At 42.9% G+C, this 24375-nt stretch overlaps 1 protein-coding gene across 2 annotated transcripts; it reads left to right on the forward strand.

Moving 5' to 3' along the window:
- Window positions 1–1160: 1160 nt before the first annotated feature.
- Window positions 1161–23255, forward strand: Srsf12 (serine and arginine rich splicing factor 12). Of its 2 annotated transcripts, none has more exons than XM_021161484.2 (5): window positions 1161–1251; window positions 14351–14455; window positions 16516–16619; window positions 16779–16920; window positions 21450–23255. In XM_021161484.2, the coding sequence occupies exons 1-5, from the start codon at window positions 1187–1189 to the stop codon at window positions 21817–21819; spliced, it is 786 nt and encodes a 261-aa protein (XP_021017143.1). In that variant the 5' UTR covers window positions 1161–1186; the 3' UTR covers window positions 21820–23255. The 2 variants fall into 2 exon arrangements, with proteins under 2 accessions (XP_021017143.1, XP_029331736.1); XM_029475876.1 differs by having other exon boundaries at window positions 21510–23255.
- The last annotated feature ends 1120 nt before the right edge of the window (window positions 23256–24375 follow it).

Consider the following 24375-nt stretch of genomic DNA (forward strand, 5'->3'; position numbering starts at 1 on the left):
GGCCACATCAAACTATTATTTTTATTGTATGTGTGTTTTTCCTACTTGTATGTATGTGTGCTACTTGTGTGCCTTGCATCCCACTGAGGCCAGAAGAGGGTGTTGGACACCCTGGAACTGTAAGCCACCACGTGGACACTGGGAAAGGAACCCGGGTCCACTGCAAGAGCAGCAAGTGCTCTTGACTGCTGAGCCTTCTCTCCAACCCCCACCTCGAACCTACCCCGGTATAATATTATTTAGTCATCTGCACTTGAAAATGTTCCTGCCTCGGGCTCTCCTACAGAAAGCTGTTGTACTAAAAGAAGTACTTAGCTGCTTCAAAACAGATCTAGAAATTGTAAGAGTAGATCTATGTGCTATCAGTAATGACAGGTCTCAGTTGGCTGGCCTCCAGCTCCTCTATAGTAGATAACCTTTGACCTCCCTGCCATCACTCACCCCCCCCCACCCCATGCCCTGGGATGACAGGTTCCGCCATAGTCTCTGCTCAGGTACTGGAACAGCGTGCATCCGGCAGGCTAGACAATCACTCTTCCATTGAGTTACATCCCTAGTCTTTTCAAGATAAATTTCATTAAGCCACCAAATGCGTGGCATTGTTACACCAGCTCCACTAACCAATACACAGTACTCTCAATTTTCCTAGCATTAAACCCAGCCCGATGTGGAGCCCACTACAAAAGGAATTCTAGGCCTGAGCAAACAAGCAAACAAAAGACCCCAGCCTGCTCTCCCGTCTGGGTTTCTTTGATGCTTACCCTGTTTATTGCCTCGAGGCCTTTTTGCTTAAGCTGCAGTACTGCAGCAGTTCTCCACCCCCCCACCCCACCCCACCCCTGCCCGTGTTCAGTCTTTCTTCCCTGAGGATCGAGTTGATCTCTTTAGGGAAAGGCTGTGGCTAAGCTCGCATGCCCACAAGTGGCTCCCTGACCCTGCACATGGCTCTTTCGAAGTCCTGTCATGAGATCTTTTCTGGGGCTGTTTGGGAGAGGCACGTCTCCCTTGGAGCACCTAGCTGGCCTGCAGCGATGGGGGATCGGATCTATTCCCTAGAGGCCCGGGCAGTGGCCAGGTCTGTGCTCGCGCGGCCGCGCAGGCCCCGCGCCCCCCGCCCGCGTCTGCGGCTGCGCGGCCGGCCCGGGAGGGGGCGCGGCGGGCGGCTGGGAGCGGGGCCGGGAGCGGCATGTCTCGCTACACCAGGCCCCCCAACACCTCCCTGTTCGTCAGGAACGTCGCAGACGCTACCAGGTGTGTGAAGACGGGACCCCGCGGGGGTACCGGCTGGGGCGCCGGGTTGTCGGGGTGTGGGCTGGGCAGTGGGGGGCTGTCTGGATGACGATGCCGCCCGGGTACCCCGAGTGCCGAGCTGCAGGCTGTTGGGGTGCCATTTGGGCGTCGGGGTACCGGTCTTGTGTTGGGGCGCTGGCCGGGTGTTGGGAATGCTGGCCAGGTGTCGTAGGGGTGCCACTGCGGGCTGTCGGAGTATCTGGGTTTTGGGGTGCGGGCTAGGTGTTGGGGTGCGGTCGTGATGTCAGGTGTTGGCCTGGCGTCAAGGTGCAGGCTGGGTGGCTCCTGCTGTGGTGGCAGTGCTGGCCCTGGCTCTGGTGTCACTGCGCTCTGCAGGCGCCGCCCACTAACCTTCCGGAGGAACTGGGGTTGTCTCCTCCCCAGGATGCACACCTTAGGCCTTGCAATTCCTCTGCACTGTTCAGACTGATTATGGCCCACATTTAATATACAAAAGACTAGTCAGTTCGATTTCTATGGTTTTCTTTGAGTCCTGGGAACAGTCTTAGGCTTCGTTATGGTGAAGGAGTCAGTTTCAGTGCTTGAAGTCTTTATTTCCTCCATCCTTCTTTGAAAATTCTGTCCAGATGGTTGCCAGGCATAGAGCTGAAGAAATGCCCTTTTTTTCATACTACCGCACCTTTTCCTTTAATAGGAGCCAGAGAGAGAATGGGAGGTGTGACACTAATAGACACCTTCATCTTTCATTGGAATTACTTAATCCCCCGTTCTAGTTCTGCCATCTTGGCCACCTATGGAAAAGTTGAAGTTCAAGGGTTTTAAGGAGTTACCTGGACCTAAACAGGCACAAATGTACGCAGCTCTTCAGTTGTTAGTTATCTGAAGTAATCATAATGTATGTTTGGTTTGGTTTGGTTTTTGTTTTGTTTTGTTGAGAGAGAGAAAGAGAGAGAGAGAGAGAGAGAGAGAGAGAAGTATCTAGTCCAGGCTGACCTCAAATTCCCTACACAGGCAAATGACCTTGAACTTCTGATCCTGTTACCTTGGCCTCCCTCCCAAGTCCTGGCATTGCAGGGGAGCCCCACCACCGAGCTGGTGACTTACTTTTAGGAGAATTAAGAACTTTAAATTTAATCACTGTAGATATTTATGTCACTACTATAGACTGTGAGTTAACAGAATTTTAAAAGATGCCTGGGTTTGATGGTTCTTCTCCACCTGTTTATCCAAACATCCTCACACAGGAAGCAAAATTAATATTTGGGTAGGCTAAAAGCAGTTAAACAACTTGAACAATAAGCAAAAGGTCTTCATGGCATGCTTACAAAAGAAACCCGGGAGATTCCCAACCCTAGTGGCCACAAGAGCGAGGCAGAGTAATACAGATGAGTGGGGATACCAGCTTATGAGACGTAGTAGAATGGTACAGACTGCAACAGGTGAGCATGTGCCCTCGAATGGGAAGTCAGGTTGCCACCTTTTCCAGTTCTAGAGAATCAAACCCAGTCTGTACATGCTGGGCTCCCTATAGAGCTATAGTTACTGGGGCATCGGTTCAATTTTGTAGCCTAACCAGGACTTGGGTTTTCCCTCTTCCTACTTCAGCCTCCCCCATAGCTGTGATTATGAGCATGTTACACACACACACACACACACACACACACACACACACACCTCAACCCCTGTCACAACTTGCCTCAACCTACTTTCAAGAGAAGTCAGAAACCTTGATTTTTGTGTACATTGAATGAATTTTAAAACATTAGCATTACTAGCTATATAAGAGGCCAGCATGATGTCTCCATAAGTACAGATGCAAGCCTGAAGATCTGAGTTCTATCCCTGGGACCAACATGGTGGAAGAAGAGAATAACTCCCTCCTGTTGTCCTCTGACCTCACATAAGCCACATCCACACATACCATAACTAAATAAAGGTGTATTAAGTTGAATAGTGTGAATTACAATTTTTGTAGATCTAGAAACTGTAAAATATTGGCTATTTCATAGAGTTTTCAGATGTTCAAACATTGTGCATACTAAGTAAAACACATCTGGGGGTGTTACTCAGTAGTAGATTGCTTGCCTTAAATGCAGGAGGCCTTGGCTTCCATAAATGAACATGTCTTCATAGATGAATGAATAAAAACATGTCTTCATGTGACTACTAACTTCGGGTCCAGGTAATCCTTCCCCAAGTGCAGAGACTGATAATTGGGAGCTGGTAATTCTATTTTCTGTTCTTTCGTTGCTTTTTAGCTTGCCACTGGGAGGCAATCAGAACTGAGATTATCTTGTATTAAGAGAATAATAGTTTTTAGAATTTGTTAGTATTCATACTATGTGACAGATCCTATGTGAAGACCTTTATAAGCCAGGAAGGTGGTTCAGCAGATTTAAAACACTGTGGCCAAGCAGGGAAGCCTCAGCTCAATCCCTAAGCCAAAGAAGGCAGCAGAGATAGATTCTTCGTGTTGTCCTTGGACCTCCACATGAACATGTGGCATGTGTACCCACACACAAACACACATGCAGAAAATAAATGTAATTTTTAGAAACTTTACATGTACTATCTTCTTTAGTTTTCACCATCCTGTATGTCTTAGTGTTATATTGCTGTGCTGAAAGGCCATGACCAAAACAGCTTGGGGAGGGGAGGGTTTATTTGGCTTATGCTTCCACATCACAGTTCATCACTGAAGGAAGCCAGGACAGGAACTCAAGCAGGGCAGGGATCTGGAGGCAGGAGCTGATGCAAAGGCCATGGAGGGGTGCTGCTTACTTGCTTGCTCCCACTGGCATGCTCAGCCTGCTTATAGAACCCAGGACCAACAGCACAGGGGTGCCCCACCCACAATGGACTGGGCCCTCCCACATCAATCACTAATTAAGTGATTAAATGCCCCACAGCTTGTCCACAGCCCAATCTTAGGGAGTTGTTTTCTCAGGTGAGGTTCCTTCCTGTCTGATGACTCTAGCTTGTGTCAAGTTGACATAAAACTAACCAATACACTTACAGTTTAAGTACGTTTAAGTAAGTTTTATTTCAGTTTTTGGAGATAGAATTTCATCATGCAGTGTAGGCTGCACTTAAACTCATGGCCATCCATCTGCTGTAGCCTCCTGAGACTGTATGGTGTGAGTTTGTTTGCTTGCTTGTTTTCAGAAACGGAGTCTTGGAGCCTGGGTCTGCCTGGAACACGGTATATAGCCAAGGGTTATACTGAACTCCTGATCCTTCTGTTCTTCCTGAGTGGTGGGATGACCCCGCTCTGCCCCTTTACCCAGTTTAGAGTCTGTATATTCATTATTAACTCCATTTACAGATATGAAACTAAGGCTTATGAGGTTGTTATAGTTAGAATTTACATTGCTGTGAAGAGACACCATGACCAAGGCAACTCTTATAAGGAGCACATTTAATTGGGGTTGCTTCCTGGTTCCATTGTTGTCATGGCAGGAAGCATGGCAGCATCTAGGCAGGCATGGCATTTGAATTGCTGAAAGTTGTTCAGAAGGCAAACAGAAGACTGTCTTCCAGTGAGCTATGAGGAGGGTCTCAAAGCCCACCCTGATAGTGACACACTTGTTCCAAGAAGGCCACACCTACTCCAACACAACCTTCTAATAGTCCTACTGCTGGGCCAAGCGTATACAAACCACCACAGAGGTCAAAGTAGCTTACCTAAAAAGGCAGAGGAGGTAAAAGGTGTTGTGGCAGAGCCGTCATAGAAAACCTGTATCAACAATTATTTGTACAATGTATGTCTAAGTTAATTAACAAAATGTTACTTTTGTTAGCTTTGAAATATCAGTGTACTTGAAGGAAATAATTATACATATAGTCTGATTTAAACTATGTGGAAATTGGATTTTAAATGTGAATTTAATAATATACTAAAGATATAAAATGTATCTATCACTACATAATGACACTGGAGGCAGAGTGGTGGTACTTCCCAGCACTTGGGAAACAGTAGGATCCCTTATTAGGTTTCCCTCCTTATTCCTTTATAAAATGATATTCTATTTCCCTTTCTAAAAATTTCCCTTGTCCCCCATAGCCCCTGACTAATTACATAACCTCTGCTAGAATTCCGAGTAAATTACACATATCTAAAAATTCAAAGCTAATATCCATATATGAGAGAAAACCGCTAATGCTTGCTCTCTGGGTCTGGATTACCTCACTCACGATGATTGTTTCCCAGACCATTTGTTTCTGGGAAAATTGCTTTTTTTAATTTTTTTTCCTCTTATTAAAAATAGATTTCTTTTCTTCACATAATATATTCTGATTATGGTTTCCCTTTCTCTATTCCTTCCAGCTCCCCCTACCTCCTCTCCCACCCAGATCCCTCCCCTATCTGTCTTTCAATGGAAAACAAATAGGCTTCTGCAGTAATAGGTGTAATAATAAAATATAATAAGATAAAACAGAAACCAATACATTGGAATTGGACAAAACAAACAGAAGGAAAGGGGTCCAAGAGAAGGCACAAACAACAGAGACTCATGCATTTGCATATTCAGAAATCCTATAAAAACACTAAACTGTACACCATTATATTACATACAAACAGAAAGAGAGAGAGAGAGAGAGAGAGAGAGAGAGAGAGAGAGAGAGAGAGAGAGAGAGAACCAGGTAAAGAGAGAGAAAGAAAATTTACAAATAAAATAAAGGTAATAGTATANCAAAACAAACAGAAGGAAAGGGGTCCAAGAGAAGGCACAAACAACAGAGACTCATGCATTTGCATATTCAGAAATCCTATAAAAACACTAAACTGAAAAAAAAAAAAAAAAAAAAAGAGAGAGAGAGAGAGAGAGAGAGAGAGAGAGAGAGAGAGAGAGAGAGAGAGAGAGAAAGAGAACCTGGTAAAGAGAGAGAAGGAAAATTTACAAATAAAATAAAGGTAATAGTATAAATTTTTGAGGAGAACCCCTAATACCACATTATGAGACAAGGAACCTCCAAAGATGCCCTTGAGTTCTGTTTCCCATCTACTGCTGAGCACAGGCCTACCTGTAAGAGTTTGTTTTCTCATGAGACTCCCTTGGAGAAAACTGGATTTTCATTTGCAAGCGGTTACCAATTGAAATTTGTTTCTGGGTTTGGGATGGCGGCATATGTCCACTTCTCCTTTCAGCCCTAGAACCTCATCTGGGGCAGACCTGAGCCTCAGTCTTTGTGAGTTCGTATGTGCATATGTTGATTTAGAAAGACTTGCTTTCTTGGTGTTCTCTATCCCCTTTGGGTCTTATACTCTTTTCAGTTCCTTCTCCAAGTGCCCTGAGGGGAGAGAGTTAATAGTCACATCCTGTCTTAGTTAGGGTTTCATGGCTGTGAAGAGCCACCATGACCAAGGTAACTTTTATAAAGTTACATTCATTTCATTGGGGCTGGCTTACAGTTTGGAGGTTCAGTCCATTATCATCATGGCAGGAAGCATGGCAGTGTCCAGGCAGACATGGTGCTGGAGAAGGAGCTGAGAGTTCTACATCTTGATCTGAAGGCAGCCAGGATGAGACCATATTCTGTAAGGCAGCCAGGAGGAGGCTCTCTTGTGTCCTAGTTGGAGCCCACCCCCACAATCAAGCACTTTCTCCAAGAAGGCCACACCGATTCTAACAAGGACACACCTCCTAATTGTGTCACTCCCTGTGGGCCAAGCATCCAAACACATGAGTCTTTGGGGGCCAAACCTATTCAAACCACCACACATCCCAATTAGGGCTGAGGGTTCCAGGGTCTCTTATTCTCTGCAGGATGCCTGGCTGTGGTCTCTGTGTTTGCTCTCTTCTGGTGCAGGAGGAAGCTTTTCTGACGATGGCTGAGCAAGTACTGAATTATAAATAAGCAGAATGTCAATAGGACTAGAGGAGTCATTTTTTTTTTTAAGATTTATTTATATCTTATATATGTGAGTATACTGTCATTGTCTTCAGACACACCAGAAGAGGGCATCAGGTCTTATCATTACTTTCTCTTTTTCTTCCCTCCTTCCTTTCTTTCTTCCTTTCTTTTTTTTTCTTTCTTTCCTCCTCTTCCTCCTTCTTATTTTAGAATACTAGTATTTGATTTTACTCTAGGTCCCTAGGTTAGCTAGTCTCAGGTTCTGTGTCACACAAGTAGTGTTGTGGAGTGTGCCTTAACTCAAATCAGATTATTGGATGGTTCCTCCCACGAGCTTTGTGGCATCGTTGCAGTAGCAGATCTTGCAGGCAGGGCACCATTGTAGGTTAAGGGTTTTGCAGCTTGGTGTTTACATTTCTTTCTTTTTTTTTTTTAAAGATTTATTTATTTATTATATGTAAGTACACTGTAGCTGTCTTCAGACACTCCAGAAGAGGGCACCAGATCTCGTTAAGGATGGTTGTGAGCCACCATGTGGTTGCTGGGATTTGAACTCTGGACCTTCGGAAGAGCAGTCGGGTGCTCTTACCCACTGAGCCATCTCACCAGCCCCCTTACATTTCTTGGTAGGATGTAGAGTATCGTCCTGTATCAAAGACACTAGCATGCAGGCTCTATGTAGGCCCCAGTTCAACTTCTCCATTTTCACTGAGTTGTGTAGGTGTCTTCAGCAATGGGGCCTGGCTATCAGTTTGCAGAAAGCAACCTATAGTCCTGGCAACAGTCTGGGTTGTTTGGGGGGTCCCATGAGACCCCTTTGGCCAACAACTCACTTAGATATTGTTGGATTTCAAACCTGGGATGCATTTAAGAGTATGGTTGCTCTTCCAGAAGACCCAGATTCAATTCCTAGCACCCACTGACTGCTCACAAACATCTATAACTGCAATTCTAGGAGATCCAATGCCGCCTTCTGGCCTCTGCTGTCACAAGGAATGCACACAACACACAGACAGCATGTAGGCATAATGCCCATACACATAAAATAATAATTAAAAAAAAATGTAATAGAATGCTCTAGTTTTTACAGGTTTCCACATAAAGTTTGATGTATGTTGTTCAGTCCTGTGAGAAATTGTGCTGGGGACTGTGTGACTATATAGATGGCTTTTGATAGGATATCCATTTTATAATATTAATTTACCAGTCCATAAGCATAGAACATCTTTTCTCCTATTATCTTCTTCAATTTCTTAAAGTTTTATAGTATTTCACTTCCTTAGATTTATCCCAGGATTTTTTTTTAAAGTTTTGTGTGTGTGTGTGTGTGTGTGTATACAAGTGTTTTGCCTACATGTATGTCTGTGCACCATGTGCATACCTGGTACCCAAGGAGATCAAAAGAGGGCATCAGAGCCCTTGGAACTGGAATCATGGACAATTGTGAGCTGCCATGTGGGCCCGAGAATAAACCTAGGTCCTCTGTTAGAACAAGTGACCTTAACCCCTTCCCCATCTCTCCAGCCCTCCCAAGACATTTCCTTTATTTCCCATTTCCCTTATTTCTCTGTCAGTGTGTTTGTAATAGGAAGGCTACTGGTTTGCATGCAGTTTTGTATCCTGCTACTCTTCATTAGCTGTATTAGCCGTAGAAGTTTCCTGTGGGTAATTTAGGGTCCTTTATTTATAAAATTATTGGCAAGTAGGGATATTTCGACTTCTGTCTCTTGTATTTGTATCCTTTTTATCATCTTCATTTGTCTCTGAGCAGGAATGGAGAGAGTAGATAAGCTGACCTTGGTTCTGATTTTAGTGGAGCCGCTTTGACTGTGAGTGTTGCTTGTTGCTTTTCTAAACTTTATCGTTATGTTGCTACTATGTGAGCACTCCATCTTTTGGACGTAGGCACCCAGTGTCATCCATCTTCGTCTCAGGAGGCCTTCACTGTGTCCCACAGATATTGTATTATTTGTTTTCACTTAATTCTAGGAAGTTCTTTATTTCCTTGACTTCTCCCTCAACCCAGTGTTCATTAAGTAGTGTGTTGTTTAGTTTCCATGAGTTTGAGTCTTTTCTGCCATCCCCGTTATTGTTGATATACATACAGCTTTATTCTTTGGTGGGTAGAGAGGATGCAGGATGTTATTTCAGTTTCCCTATACTTGCTGAGACCTTGCCTTGTATCCTAATATGTGGTCAGTTTTGGAGAAAGTTCCATGGTCTGCTGAGAAGAATGGGCATTCTTTAGTGTTTGAGTGAATGCGCTGTAGATATGTACGATCTACTCTGTGATGCCTTTAACTACAGAGTGTCTCCATTTAGTTTTTGTCTGGGTGCACCATGTCTATTGGTGACAGTTGGGTACTAAAGTCACTCACTATCTCTGTGTGAGGGTCAGTATGTGATTTTAGACCTAATTTATGAGACTGATTGTCCTGCATTTGGTACATATACATTTAGGATTGGAACATTTGTTGGTAGATTTTCCTTGAGTGAATATGGAGTGCCCCTCATTACCTCTTGTGAGAAATTTTGGTTTGAAGTCTATTTTGTCAGATATTAAAATATCTACACTTGGTTGCTTCTTGATTCCATTTACTTGTGAATATCTTTTATCCTTTTGCCCTACAGTGGTATCTGCTCTAGATGGTGTGGGTTTTTTGGAGGCAGTATGAGAATGGACCATGTTAGTCTGTATCCTTTTATTGGGAAATTGAGATCATTAACATTGAGAGTTGTTATTGAGCAATGTTTATTAATTCTTGTTTTGTTGTCATGGTGTTGTTTTCTTAGACCTTGTGCCTTCTTGGGAGGGTTTGATTGTCCTCATGGTTTTGCTGAGTATTGAAGGCTGGGCTGGCACCTCTGCTCTTTCAGAATGTGTAGAGCATCAGCTCAGGGCCTCCTTGGTTTTGTGGTCTCCATCGAATAGTCAAGTGCTGGTGGCTAAAGAGATGACTAAACAGTTAAGAGCTCTGGATACTCTTCCAGATGACCCGTTCAATTCCCAGCTCTTATGTGATGGCTCATGACTGTCTGTAATTCCAGTCTCAGGGGATCTGAAGCCCTCTTCTGGCTTCCCTGAGCACTAGACATACACGCAACACACCTAAGTACGTGTAGGCAAAACGTCTACACAGAAAATCAAAGTAAATCTTAAAAAAAAAAAAAGTGTGCCTTTCATCCCAGCTCTCAGGAGGCAGAGGCAGGTGGATCTCTGTGAGTTCGAGGCCATCCTGGTCTACAAAGTGAGTTCCAGGACAGCCAGGATGGTTAAACAAAGAAACCCTGTCTCAAAAACAAACAAACAAACAAACAAACTGAAAAAAATCTTTAAAAAATTACCATAATTCTGATGGGCCTGTCTTCGTATGTGACCTGATCTTCCTCTCTTGAGGCTATTTGTGCCCCTTTTAGAAGTCCTTCATGTTTGGTGTTTTGGAGATTGTGCTGAGAGGAATTTCCTGTCTGAGCCTGTTTGGTGTTCTGTGTGCTTCTTGTACCTTGATAGGCACCTCCTTCTTCTTTAGATGAAGGAGGTTTTGTCATCTATGATTTCATTGACAATGCTTTCTGTGCCTGTGGCTTGGTTTCTTCTCCCTCTTTTATATCTGTAATTTGTAGGTCTGGTCTTTTCATGGTGTCCTAAATTTCCTGGGTATTATTCTCTTAGTTGTTTTGTTTTAGATTTAGTATTTTCTCGACTGAGTGATCCATCTCATTTACCTTATCTTCAAGACTTGGTGTTCTCTCTTCTACTTGATTAAATCTTTTGGTGATAGTTTTCTCTGAGCTCTTTGTTTGGCTTCTTGAGTTTCTTTTTTTTTTTTTTTTTCAAAGATTATTTTTCTCCTTATTAACTTGTTATCATATCTTGAATTGTGCCTATTTTTTCATTTTTTTCCAAATTAGTCTCTTTTTTCTTTTTTAAAGACTTATTTATTTGTTTTATGTAAGTACACTGTCTGTCTATTGACATAACAGAAGAGAACATAAGATCCCATTACGGATGGTTGTGAGCCACCATGTGGTTGCTGGGAATTGAACTCAGGACCTCTGGAAGAGCAGTCAGTGCTCTTTTCTTTTTTTTTTTTTTTTGAGACAGGGTTTCTCTGTATAGCCCTGACTGTCCTGGAACTCACTTTGTAGACCAGGCTGGCCTCGAACTCAGAAATCCACCTGCCTCTGTCTCCCGAGTGCTGGGATTAAAGGCGCGCGCCATCACGCCCGGCGTTAGAACTTAGTGCTCTTTTCTTAACTACTGACCCATCTCTTCAGCCCCTGTGCTTATTTTTCATTCAGCTGGGTTTTTTTTTTTCATCATCTTCAGTCACTTACACATATTCTTTTGAGTACCTCAAACATATATATATATATATAATTATTATTTAAGTCCTTATGTTATGGACAAGCTAAGTTGCTTTTCTCAGTGAATACTACAGTGGGGATGCTGGCTTCTGGAGGAGACATGCTGTCGTGGTTGTTCATGGTGTTTGTGTTTTGCAATGAGATGGAGGCATCTGGGGTAAGGTTGTTTGTGATGTTTCTTGGAGTGCGTATCTTGTCTCACTTTTGTTGAGCAGGTATTTGGAACCTAGCTTGCTGTTACCACAACTTGTAGACCAGCTGAATGAGGCTTGGTTTTCAGACTTGGGGCCACTCTGGGTTTCATGGTGGCGCTCACCATGGCCTGTGGTCAGAACTGTGGGAGAGATGACTGACATTCATATATACAGGAGCCAGATTTTTTTTTTAGAAGACCCATTCCTTCTGAGTTATTGAACGAAGAAAGGAAAAAGACATTGTCACGCTAATAGACTATTTGAGAAGACAACCAAACAATATTAAATAGAGTGTGCCATAAAATAGACACTGCCTAGAGTCTACAGTAGATGCCTCGTCAATGTTAGATCAATCTTTATGTTACTACATAAAGCCTCTGGCCTTAAGTACTGATATATTGGGCCATCAAGTAGCTCATCAGTAAAAGGCACTCGGCTCCCACCGTGAAAGAGGAGAACGAACTCTTCTTAAACGCTGTCTTCTGAGCCCCACATGATGATTTGGCAGGTGCATGCCCAGGTTCACAGACTCACATCATCCACACAAACATACAATCATATTAAATTAAAGCCTACAAATTTAATTAAAAATCAGACATTATCATCTAGTCTTAAGAGAAATTGGTTAATATGACTCGCATACCCAAAGGCTTTCTGAATACTACAGTATATCTCACTCCTCAGCTCTGGGCCAGGAAGCACATCTGTCTCTCAGTTCTTTCATCAAGCTCTTTTCTCATGTCTGTCTGCTGTTACTGACAGTAGCTTCCTTCCATTTGCTGGAGCCAGAGCAGACCTTTGAGTCTTCCTCCTCTGCGCTGTTCTGAAACACTCTTCTTTCTTCTGAGCTGTGCTTCGACCTGGAACCTTGAGGCTGAGTCCCTGTGAGCTCCCTGAGGCTGCATGCTACGGAGATTAATAAGAGACTAGTGATGGATTCCACCTCCATCGATTGCTAGCTCAGTGACCTCACAGACAGATGAATCTGCCTGTAAACAATTGTAGAGCTGTGAGAATTAAATCATCTGCAGATGAACAGCTCCTTGTGTAGATAACCGCCAGCTAACCCTGCTAAACATGTTGTGCTTCAGTTAAATTGTAGCTCTGCAAAGACAAATGATGCTATTGTCTGGTACAGAGGAAACTCCAAATGGCAGTCTAAATAAGCATCCACAAACCAGCTGGGTTCCCCACCCCCACCCCCACCCCCCAAATTCCCTCCAGCTCACAGGCTTCCCTCCCCACAGCTATCCATCCTCACTAGAGCCCTGCTATTCTATGTTCTCTGCCTCTACTATCTTTTTTTTTTTTTTTAAGTAAAGTCCCATGCTAAAATGGTAGAAGACATACTGTAGGCCCAAAATACCATCAAATATAAAAATAAACTAGTTACTTTGCTTTTGGTTATATGGGAAAACACATTTTTTTTTTGTTAAAGTCCAAGAAGTAATTCTGAGACTCCTTTAGATTCTAATTCTTCCCTTCTGAAAACAAAATTAGAATAAGCATGAAGTTATAGAGAGGCAAATGAATGTGTTCTTAAATGAAACTGTCAAGTCTTGTGATAGAAATGACTTTTAAAGGCAGATGTACTGGGTCAGGCTTTTTGAACTTGACTAACTTTAACAACCACCTGAAATATCTATACAAAGTACAGACCCCCCGTCACTAATCCAGACTTCCTGAACTAGGGTCTCCACGATCAAGAGGACTGAGTGTGGTCTTGTTTTGATTTTCTTTTCCTTTCAAAACTGTGTATGAAGGTAGGTGTGATGTGTAACCTGCAATCGCAGCACTCGGAAGACTGAGGCAGATCTGTGAGTTCGATGCCAGCCTGCTCTACATAGCAAGATTTGGTTCCTCTAACCTACCATAACCACTCCCCCACCCCCAGAAAGAAATGTGGATAATTGTTATGAGAGACAGTTTTAGATAGGGAAGTTTAGACAACATACTTCCTTTTTAATTTTTTTTTAACATTTATTTGTGTGTGCCTCTCTGTGTTGGTTTCTTTAAAAAGCACAGAAATATTATAAGATGTTTTCATTTTAATCCCAGGTATGGGATATAGGAATCCTTCAGACTGTCCTCAGCAGCTGACTATGATTTGCCTCGTGCTCTGGCAGGGCATGATTTTTTTTTACCAGCTGCTGATGGTTTCTGCAATTATGTGACGTTTGGAGTTCTGGGGACTTTTCAGAGGCTAAGTAAATCCTAGGGCATCGAGAAGTGTGGTGGGTTGTGGGCTGTTTGTTGTTGGTGGAGGTTTGTTAAGTAGTTGTGCACAAAGAAGAAACAAGAGTAAGAAGAAATTAGATAGCCTGATAGTAAAGATCAAATTTGTCCCAAGGGACTGGATGTTTCAAGTCAGCAGGATGTAGTCCAATGACAATGTCACCTCCTTTCTGATCCCTGACTTGATTCAGGGATCGCTTCTCTTTCTTCTCTCTTACCTAGTGTTAGTGGATTGAAAGGGTAGAAAAGGGGTGGAGAAGGGTGGAAGAGAACCCACCAAGTAGCCAAAGACCGGTTACAACCCCATATACCCTTACCCATTGAGATGAGCCCCCTTACTGACCCAACCATACACTTTATTTTGGATGTTTCAATTGGATTTCTGTAGACAAAAATATTTATTCCAACTTTTTATATTTCTTTGCCTTATTTCTATAACATTCCAGGCCCGAGGACTTGCGCCGTGAGTTTGGCCGATATGGCCCCATAGTAGACGTTTATATCCCATTGGATTTCTACAGTCGCCGCCCCAGAGGATTTGCTTATGTTCAATATCCTTCATTTTATGTGTGCATGCAAATATACTGCATCCTGGGCTTATATATATGTACTTAGGAGTGAATGAGCTCAGCATTGTCTAATTAAATGTGTTTGTTTCTTTATCTCAGGAAATAAATCTAAGACAGCCCACAGCAGCTGGCAAGCACCTCCCTAGCTTGAATCTACCTGTTAGCTAAATGTAAGCCTAGCAGTCTAAACAAAAGGTAGCTAAGTTCAAGCAGCAAGGAGCAAAAAGGACCATGTAAGACCTGGAAGAATGAAGCCTTTATCAAGCAACAAACAAAGCAATCTTTGAGACCAGCTGTGTTTGCACAGAGTTCTGGAGACAAACCCAAGTCAGATTTTTATTGGTTCTACATCTCTTTTAAAGTCCAGTTTGCAAGTCTTAAAGGGTAAAGATCTCAGTTCAAAATGTCGTGTCACTGAGGTCATTGCCAGTCTCCTTTTATGTGCATTTTTGACCTTCCTTGTTTGTTTATTTGCTACTTTAAGAAAACAGTAAACAGGGCCCAGCATGGTGGCTCATACCTTTAATCCCAACGTTTGGAAAGCAGAGTTCAATGACAGCACGGTCCACAGAAGGAGCTCCAGGCCAGCCAGAGCTACAAAATGAGACCCTGTCTGAGAGAGAGAGAGAGAGAGAGAGAGAGAGAGAGAGAGAGAGAGAGAGAGAGAGAACTGGTAAACAGCCTCCGAAAGTACAGCTATTTACATTTTCACACAGCTACTATCCACTATAGTAAAGCTTGCAGTCATGTGCTTTAGATTAGCAAGTTCAGTGGAGCATTTCAAATCAGTATATGTGATTCCAGATGTTTGCACATTGTTTTTGAATGAAAAATGAGGTCATAACTGTTCCTAGGTATGGTTGAGGACAAGTTTTGTTGTAGATATGAGAGAAAAAAAAAAACAGCTAGAGGCATCTGGAAGGGTCCAGATTGAACTGAGCCATGGCAGGGAGAAGGGGGTTGGGGATGGACCAGGAGCCAAGAAGCCAAGAGCACCAGGAGAGCATGGAGCCAACATGGCTGGGTTATATAGGGAAGAGAAGCTGGGGCCAGGGAAGGGAAGCCCAGCACTGATTCTGGTAGGATGTTCCAGTGGTCAGCCAGGATGACTCTGCAGCACATACTGGCAACGCTGTGACTGGTGGCAGCCTCCACTTTGATATGCTAACGGGCACCTCACTTAGCCATTTGTCTCCGGTTTCCTGTTACTTTATACTTACATTCCACATAGTAACACATGGGGGATTCTTTAAAGCAGTAGGTTTAAAAGTGGACACCATCATTAAAGACCAAACTAGTCTGCTGTCTCACCTTACTTTTTTTTTTCAATTTTTTTATTAGATATTTTCTTCATTTACATTTCAAATGCTATCCTGAAAGTACCGTATACCCCCCCATGTCCCCGCCCTGCTCCCCTACCTACACACTCCCACTTCTTGGCCCTGGCGGTCCCCTGTACTAAGTACCCAAGGAGCTGAAGGGGTCTGCAACCCTATAGGTGGAACAACAACATGAACTAACCAGTACCCCCAGAGCTCGTGTCTCTAGCTGCATATGTCGCAGAAGATGGCCTAGTCGGCCATCAGTGGGAAGAGAGGCCCCTTGGTCTTGCCTTACTTCTACTGCTGCAGTTTTGTTTAGGAGTCACTCCTCCTAAATTTCATAACTAGACTTTTAAGGACAGAGACTTTTGCTTGCAGAATTAGAGCTTCTGCTTGCTGATCTTTCCAGGGAGAACTTGATGGATCCTTACTCTGAAAAGCCCTAAAAGTTCATCCTATAATGCCGGCTACTTTGGGATTAATTGTTTCTTCTCATGCTTCCAATTATGCTGCTATATTGTGTCTACTGTTTGTTTTATATTCATGTTTCTAATCACAAGAGGGCATTTGTTTTCATAGTAAAATACAAAATCTTTTTTGATCATTCATATTAAAGCCACAACTTGGTTTTCTTGCTGACATAATTTCACACGTAAATAATATCCTAGAAGTGCCTTTATTTACCCTCTGATATCCAAAGAGTCCTTAACCACTGGTCACGTTTGAAGATGTTCGGGATGCTGAAGACGCACTTTACAACCTCAACCGGAAGTGGGTATGTGGCCGGCAAATTGAAATACAGTTTGCACAAGGTGATCGCAAAAGTAAGTGCACAAGACCATTAGACCTTGCTTGCTTAGCGGAATGAGCTTCGGCAACAATAGCTTTGGTTTAGAGTTCTTCAGAAAGTGATCCGGACGGAGCGGCAGCCCCCGTGGTTTTCAGGTAGTGAACTGTTAGAAGCCTTGTTCTTCATCTTCCAGCACCAGGCCAAATGAAGTCAAAAGAACGCCACCTGTGCTCCCCGAGTGACCACAGGAGATCCAGAAGCCCCAGCCAGAGGAGGTCGCGCAGCCGGAGTTCTTCATGGGGAAGAGACCGGAGGCGCTCCGATAGCCTGAAAGAGTAAGTACCAAGAGGAACAGTGGGCAGCCTCATTTCCTACTGTTTCCGGCAAGCATTTGAAAGAATTACTGGGGAGGTGGAGGAGCAGGTACTTGGGTGATTTTGTTTAAGATGTGTAAACTAACATTTGTAGAAAGTTATGTTCGTCTCTATCATATATTGTGTTTTGAACACTGGGGTTGAACTCAGGACTGGACATGTGCTGACGGGCACTCTACTATATTCCCTACTATATATCGCTCCCCCCCCAAAAAAAAAAAACCTTTTTTTTTCTCTCTTTTCCTGCCTTCCCTTATCCCCCTTGTTCACTCCGGCCCCCCACTTGATCCGGGCCCGCTCGCTTCGGCCCATAAGTTTTTTATTTGTTTCTCATTACAGATGGTTGTGAGCCATCATGTGGTTGCTGGGATTTGAACTCAGGACCTCCGGAAGAGCAGTCCATGTTCTTAACCACTGAGGCATCTCACCAGCCCCCTTTAAAATTTTTTATCCTTAGACAGGGGCTTGTTATCGTCATTTTGATTATGTGTGCTATAAGTACACATTCATGGATGTGTGCACATTTATTCATGTGGATGTGCATGCATGTGTGTGGTTAGAGGTTTTTAATCAGGTATCTCTCTTGATCACTCTGTACCTTAGTTTTTGGTAACTGGGTCTCTCACTTAAACTGAAGCTCTGTCATTTAAACTAAAGTGCTATATAATCCAGGCTGGCCTTGAACGCACTATTTAACCCAAGTCAGGCTCAAATTTGAAAAGATTCTTCAGCTTCAGCCTCCCAAGTACTGGGATTACAGGCGTGTGCCACCATACCTAACCCATATATCGTTATTCAACTTGGATTTATTGGCTATATTCCAGTGCATTTAAGTGGTTGTAGGAAGCTGGCCATAGCGGCACATACGTGTAATCCCAGGATTTGGGAGGCAGAAGATACCCATCTAGATCTGTCTCAGCATCTTCTCCCCAAAAGAAAAGACTTACACACACAAAAAGATAATATATACCTCCCCAGCCCCAAATGTGGGGAAAAGAGAAGCGGGATGTGGTGGTTACTACACGTCCTGTAGCCCCCACAGGCAAGAGTGGAAAGAGCGGGACCTTAAGTTCAAGGCCAGCTGGGGCTACACAGTGAGTAAGACCCGACCCCTAGGTAAACACGTAAAATAATATATACTAAACAAGCACGCTTAGGGATGTTAGATAAGTGACATTTTCCTAAAGGAACTTCAGAACCTTGACTTCTGCAAAGGAGTAAACTCAAAAGAAGTGATCTGCTTGTTTATTGAATCAATTTGCTTGTTTGTTTGGTTTTTCAAGACAGGGTTTCTCTGTGTAGCCCTGGCTGTCCTGGAACTCACTCTGTAGACCAGGCTGGCCTTGAACTCAGAAATCCGCCGGCCTCTGCCTTTTATTCTGTAATTTATTCTTATAAATTGATAATGTATTAGTATTAAGAACCAATTCCAGCTATGCTCATATTATATAAAAAGGAGACAAAAAAAGTAAATTTGTTAAGAAGAGACATTTCCAAGTTGTCTATCTTTCTACTTTGGAATTGGTATCTATTTTATTAGAAAGTACTAAATCATAGTGGAAATTAAACAGTGATACTATTTGAAAGAGTCATTGAAACTGAATTGTCATGCCTAAATACTCTTAAATATTTATGGTTTTAATGCTTTAACTTTTTCATAGGCATGTGGAGTTTTAAAGTGAACTCTGATCTTAATGAATGATCTGAATAGCTGGATGTGGTGGTGATGGAAAGGTGGAGGGAGGAGGCTCAGGGATTTGAGATCACCATCAGCTACATGTAGAGTTCAAGACTAGCCAGGGCCACCTATGTCCCAGGCTGAAACATCAAACAGAAAGAAGAAAGAAAGGGAAAAGAAACAGAAAAACACAACAGTTGCATTATAGAGTAAGGTAGGTGGTACCCCAACACCATGCAAAAGCTGAACATGCTGGCTTGTGCCTCTAACCCCAGCACTAGAGGAAGCAGAGGCAGGCATATCCCTGGAGCTTGCTGGCCAGCCAGTTATTGAGACCTGAATTCAGTGAGAAACCCTGTCTCAAAAAATAAAGTGGAAAGCCATAGAATAAGACACTCAGGGTCTACATCTGGCCCCACGTGCATGTGCCCTGTAATCTTAGCTATTCAGGATGATAAGGCAAGAAGAGATCGTGAGTTCAAGGCCTGTCTTGGCAATTTAATGAGACCCTGTTTTAAAACTGACAAAGATCAGTGGCCAAGCACCTGCCTAGTGTATCAAGACCCCTTGTTTCAACCACCAGTGCTGGGGGAAGGGGGGGGGAGAAAAAAAGGAAAAGGAAAAGGGGAAATGAAGAACACCTAGGTTGCTGCCAGGCACCTTTAACCTTTTAGAAGCCACAATCCCGGTTTCTGTTCCGAGCACTGTCTTTTACATTTTAAGTTCAGTTCTTGAATTTCTCAATTGCTGTTCTCTTTTTACTAATCGCTCGGAGCCTTATCCTATGCACTAACAATGAAAGGAAAGTTACCCACCACTGAGTAATAGACAAAGACACCTGATGCCCTCCTTTAGCCTCTGCATGCTTGCACATGAGTGCACCTAACAGTTACACACACCTCCCTCCCTCTTGAGACACACACACACACGTGCACACATGAGCACAATTAAACATAAAGACAGCCAGTTACTTCAGGAAAATTTGTGGCCAGATTTTAGGAATTGGTCTGCAATATACTCATTTCTGGGATTTTTCTAAGTCGCTGCTGTTTGGTAGCTTTGAACTCTGAGGACTGTAACTCAAGTTCTGCTTATGTTGATTATTCTCTAATGCCTTCAGATTATAAACGTTGTGAGGAAGGTTTTGTTTTTCTTTTGATAGAGAGCATCAGTCTGTAGGTCTGGAACTTGAGATCCCCCTGCCTCAGCCTCTTAAGAATGCTGGGATTATAGGCATTCACTATCATACCAGATCATAAGCATCACTATTCTTACAGGTATTATTTATGAACCATAAACAACCGTTCTTTCTTCTCCTATTTATAAATTTACATTCTTCTGAGTTTTATACTTGTTAACGGTTGTTTAATCCAACTTGATGTTGGGTGCATTCCCTTAATCCCAGCATTTGGGAGGTTGAAAGGATAATCACAAATTAGACCCTGTCTCCAAAAGACAAATGAGAGAGAGAGAGAGAGAGAGAGAGAGAGAGAGAGAGAGAGAGAATGAATGAATGTGAATATGCTTAATCTAGGCTAAAATATACAGGACTTTGTGCAGAACTAAGGTGTACAATATAGAATCATTTTGAATGCATATTTCAGTATAATAGATATTACAGATGTATTACTTATGTTTGACCCAAAAGCATGAAAAATAGAGTTAGAATTATTTGTTAGGGCTGGAGGTATAGTTTGGTGGTAGAGTATTGACCTAGCAGCCCCAGTGCTGAAAAAAAAAAGTGTCTTGTCATTAGTAAATCATTAATTAAAACATGATGTGCTAATCAGATGTCCCAGCATATGATAAACACTCCCATGAGAGGCTGGATCCATCGCTGTGGGCCTGAGCCGAGGCACACATGCCTGGGGAGTTTATGGTATGGCTGCTCAATTCATGGCAGACAATAAGCTGGGGAGAGAACAGATGATAGGAAACAGACACAAAGAAAGACAGCTCCTCCCTCCCTCCCTTACAAAAACAACTCCTTCCTCCCTCCCTCCCTCCTTTCTCTTCTCTTCTCTTCTTTTCTTTTCTCTTCTCTTCTTTCTCTCTCTCTCTCTTTTTCTTTTCTCTCTCTCTCTCTCTCTCTTTCTTTCTTTCTTTCTTTCTTTCTTTCTTTCTTTCTTTCTTTCTTTCTCAGTTTTCTTTGACAGGGTTTCTCTGTGTAGCCCTGGCTGTCCTGGAACCTGCTCTGTAGACCAGGCTGGCCTTGAACTCAGAGCTCTCCTGCCTCTGCCTCCCCAGTGCCAGGATTAAAGGCGTTCACCACCAGCAGCCTGACAGAAAGCAGCAGCTCTCAAAGCAGCCCCAGTGACCCACTTACTCTATAAAGGCTTCATCTCCTACCTTTCACCTCCACTTGATAATGCCATACACTGTGAGCCCATCAGGGATTAACACAATCTCTAGGGTCAGAGCCCTCAGGATCTAGTCACCCCCCCCCCCCAAGACCCTAGCTGGCCACCAGGCCCTCAATACCTGAGTCTGGGGAGGATTTTCCCCCCATTTTATCAGTATGAGTCTTTTACCTGTATGCATGTCTGTGATTCAAGTGTATGCAATACTTTCAGAGGCCAGAAGGTGCCAGATTCTCTGGAACTGTGTGACCTACCATGTGGGTGCTAGGATCCTCTAGAAGAACAGCTAGTGCTTTTAGCTACTGAGCCATCTTGACAGCCCCTGTAGGGTATATGTCCCATTCCAACCATAGCACACATTCAGTGTTGTATAGAGCAGGCACATCAGGAAGTGCTGTCTTAACCTGCTGCCGTGTATAAAGTACATGCTCTAATGGTATGCATGCTTCCAGGTCTCGGCACAGGCGATCTTCTTACAGTCAGTCTAAATCTCGTTCCAAATCACTACCCAGGCAGTCTACCTCCCTGAGGCAGTCACGAACACCGAGAAGGAATTCTGGATCCAGAGGACGATCAAGATCCAAGTCCTTACCCAAAAGGTCCAAGTCGATGGAGAAATCACAGTCACGCTCACCTCAAAAGCAGACTGGCTCCAGAGCAAAGTCCAGACCACATGGACGACACTGTGACTCCATAGCAAGATCCCCATGCAAGTCTCCCAGAGCGTACACCAGTACTGGATCGAAGACACAGACAACAAAACACTCCCATCTCCGGTCCCACTCCGGATCTCGGAGTTACCATCATAAAAACAGTTGGTGAGGAGCTCCTCCCAGCAGAGCCACAGAGCTCTGCTACAAGTTCTCACACTTCGCTGTGGTTAAAGTGCTTCAAGGCCCGTAGAAATGCGAACCGATGGTAGTCACTTCACTTTGGGCATGTGGAAGGAATAAAATCGCCCTAGCTTTGATTAATAAATGTTTTATCACGATTTAAGGGCTCATCCACAACTCACTCACTGTGTGTGCAATGTCGCCATTGCATAGCCTGTACCTGGTTCACCGGGCAGCGAGGGGTACTTTCTGAAAGATATCAATAAAATAGAACCAATGCAAAAATTCTACTTAGGTATTAAATATTGCCAATAATATCCTTTACCAAAATATTTTTTATTCTAAAGCACTTTTCACATAAAAAATAATTGTGACTATATGTAATTGAATAGTCCAGACTTAAACTGTTCTGACATCTGTGTCTTTCTTGTGACTTCAGTTTAAGCTCAAGACGGAAGTATCCCAGTCTATCCTAGTTCAAATTACAGCATTCTGAAATCTGAGAAGGTAAAATCTATGTGGCGATTTCATAGCCATTTAAAAGATAGCTAGAAGGTGTTTAAAAGATAACTCAAAGAACATTTCATTGTTTTTAAACACAACAGCACAGACCAGTTGACATGAAATTGTTATCCATGTTTGCTTAAACTGCTTAAAGAGAGGCGGGTGTGTTGGCCCAGGCCTGTGACCCCAGCCCTTGGGAGGTGAGGTCAAAGAGTTAAACCAGCATGGACTGGGCTATGTGAGACCCTGTCTAAGGAAAATCAATGAATGCTTTTTTAAAAAAAAGTGAAACCATTTTAGAAGTTCTAGATTTTGAATGGCTTGAGACTACTCTAAAAATTATGGTGTGGGACACTCAGAATCCACAAAAAAAAAAAAAAAAAAAAAAAAAAACTCATGTTAAGCCTTACATATTTGAAGTACAGTACATTTTGTATAAATTCATATTTATATCATTATTTCTATATAGCTATTTTCATCTGCATTTTTTTCTTTTTAGAGCTCTAGTTCAATATCCTAATTGTATAAAAGTCTTTTAAAAAATTAAACACAGTACATTATATTAAGAAGTACTAGCTAATGAGATGGCCTGGGGTGGGGGGTAAACCCACTCACCATCCAAACCTGGCAACCGAGAGCTAGCTGGGCAATGAGTGCAAACCCCGGAACCCACAAGGGTGACTCCTGCAGACTCTCTCTGACTTCTACACTTGTAGTATGGCACGTGTGCACCTGAAGACAGATAGACAGACAGACAGACACACACACACAGACAGACACACACACACACACAGGTGCACATTAAATGTATGCAAAACATTTAAGGTCGAAACTACACCTTCAAGCCAGATAGGTAGCACATGCCTGTCACCTCAGCAGCACTCAGGAAGCTGAGGCAGGAATTTGAGACCAGCTTGGGAAATTTTGAGACCCATCACACTCACACACAGGCACACACACACACACACACACACACACAGGAGAGAGAGACAGACAGACAGAGAGACAGAGACAGACAGAGAGAGGGGGTCTTCATAAAACAGCTTTAAGGTATTTGACTTTTACTCTACATTTTGTAAACCAAATAACTTTGTTGACAATTGTTGCTTTTGTATCGTCATAACGTAGGATTTCTTTTACAAGGTGTTTTGAGGTTTACATTCAGACAGTTTCTAAGTAGATCTGTGATAAAAATGGTTGGCAAATATCATTGTCAAAGAGATATGTTTACAGATTTACTCTGTTAGATTTCATTACTGAAACACACTGTCGGTCCCTACAGCTAATATTTATGCCTGGAATACCCAAGAAACCTGTCTTACATTTTCAGTATTTGGAGCCATGTTGCTTCTATTAATTTCAAATGCAAAGTTCCATTTTTCTTTGCATTTTAAAATCCTTTATGTGAGAAACAACTTTACAAAATGATTTGTACATTGGTGATATTTGAAGAAGTACCACAAATTAATGTATATTATACTCCCCGAATATATTTTCTCTATTTAACCATAGCAAAAGTTATTTATTTCAAAAGTTCACTCTGGTGTTCCTCTGTAATAAAGCAATTATAACGGAGAGTTTGATGTGCTGTCCTGACTCCTGCATGTGCATCCACTGTCGTCGTCAGTGATGACTAGCATACATAAAGCCTTGGGTTCTTCAGTCCAGCACCGTAGGAGTGGGGGGTTAGGGGAACCAAGAAATTAACTGTCCTTTTACAGTGACTTCACATTTACAGATCATTTCCTCAGGGGATCATTATCTCAAAGGTGTATGACTTTTCCTGGGGAAACTTGAACAAACTTCTATTTGTCACAGAAAGGATGCTAACAACAGACCAAAAATATTATTCTGCCTGAGTCTAGCTTGGTGAAGGGGCAAGTTGAGTTAGGCTTACTTACAGAAGAATGGGCAGCTTGCAAGCTGCTATATACCATGGAAGAAAAGCCTCCCCTAACAAGTATGTTCTATGTTCTATGTCCTGTCTCATGAGGCCTCCTCCCCTTTCTTCATGGAATGTTAGTGACCTCTGAGTGGTTCA

The sequence above is a fragment of the Mus caroli genome, chromosome 4 (genome assembly GCF_900094665.2).
Source record: "Mus caroli chromosome 4, CAROLI_EIJ_v1.1, whole genome shotgun sequence".
In the NCBI taxonomy this organism is placed as follows: domain Eukaryota; kingdom Metazoa; phylum Chordata; class Mammalia; order Rodentia; family Muridae; genus Mus; species Mus caroli.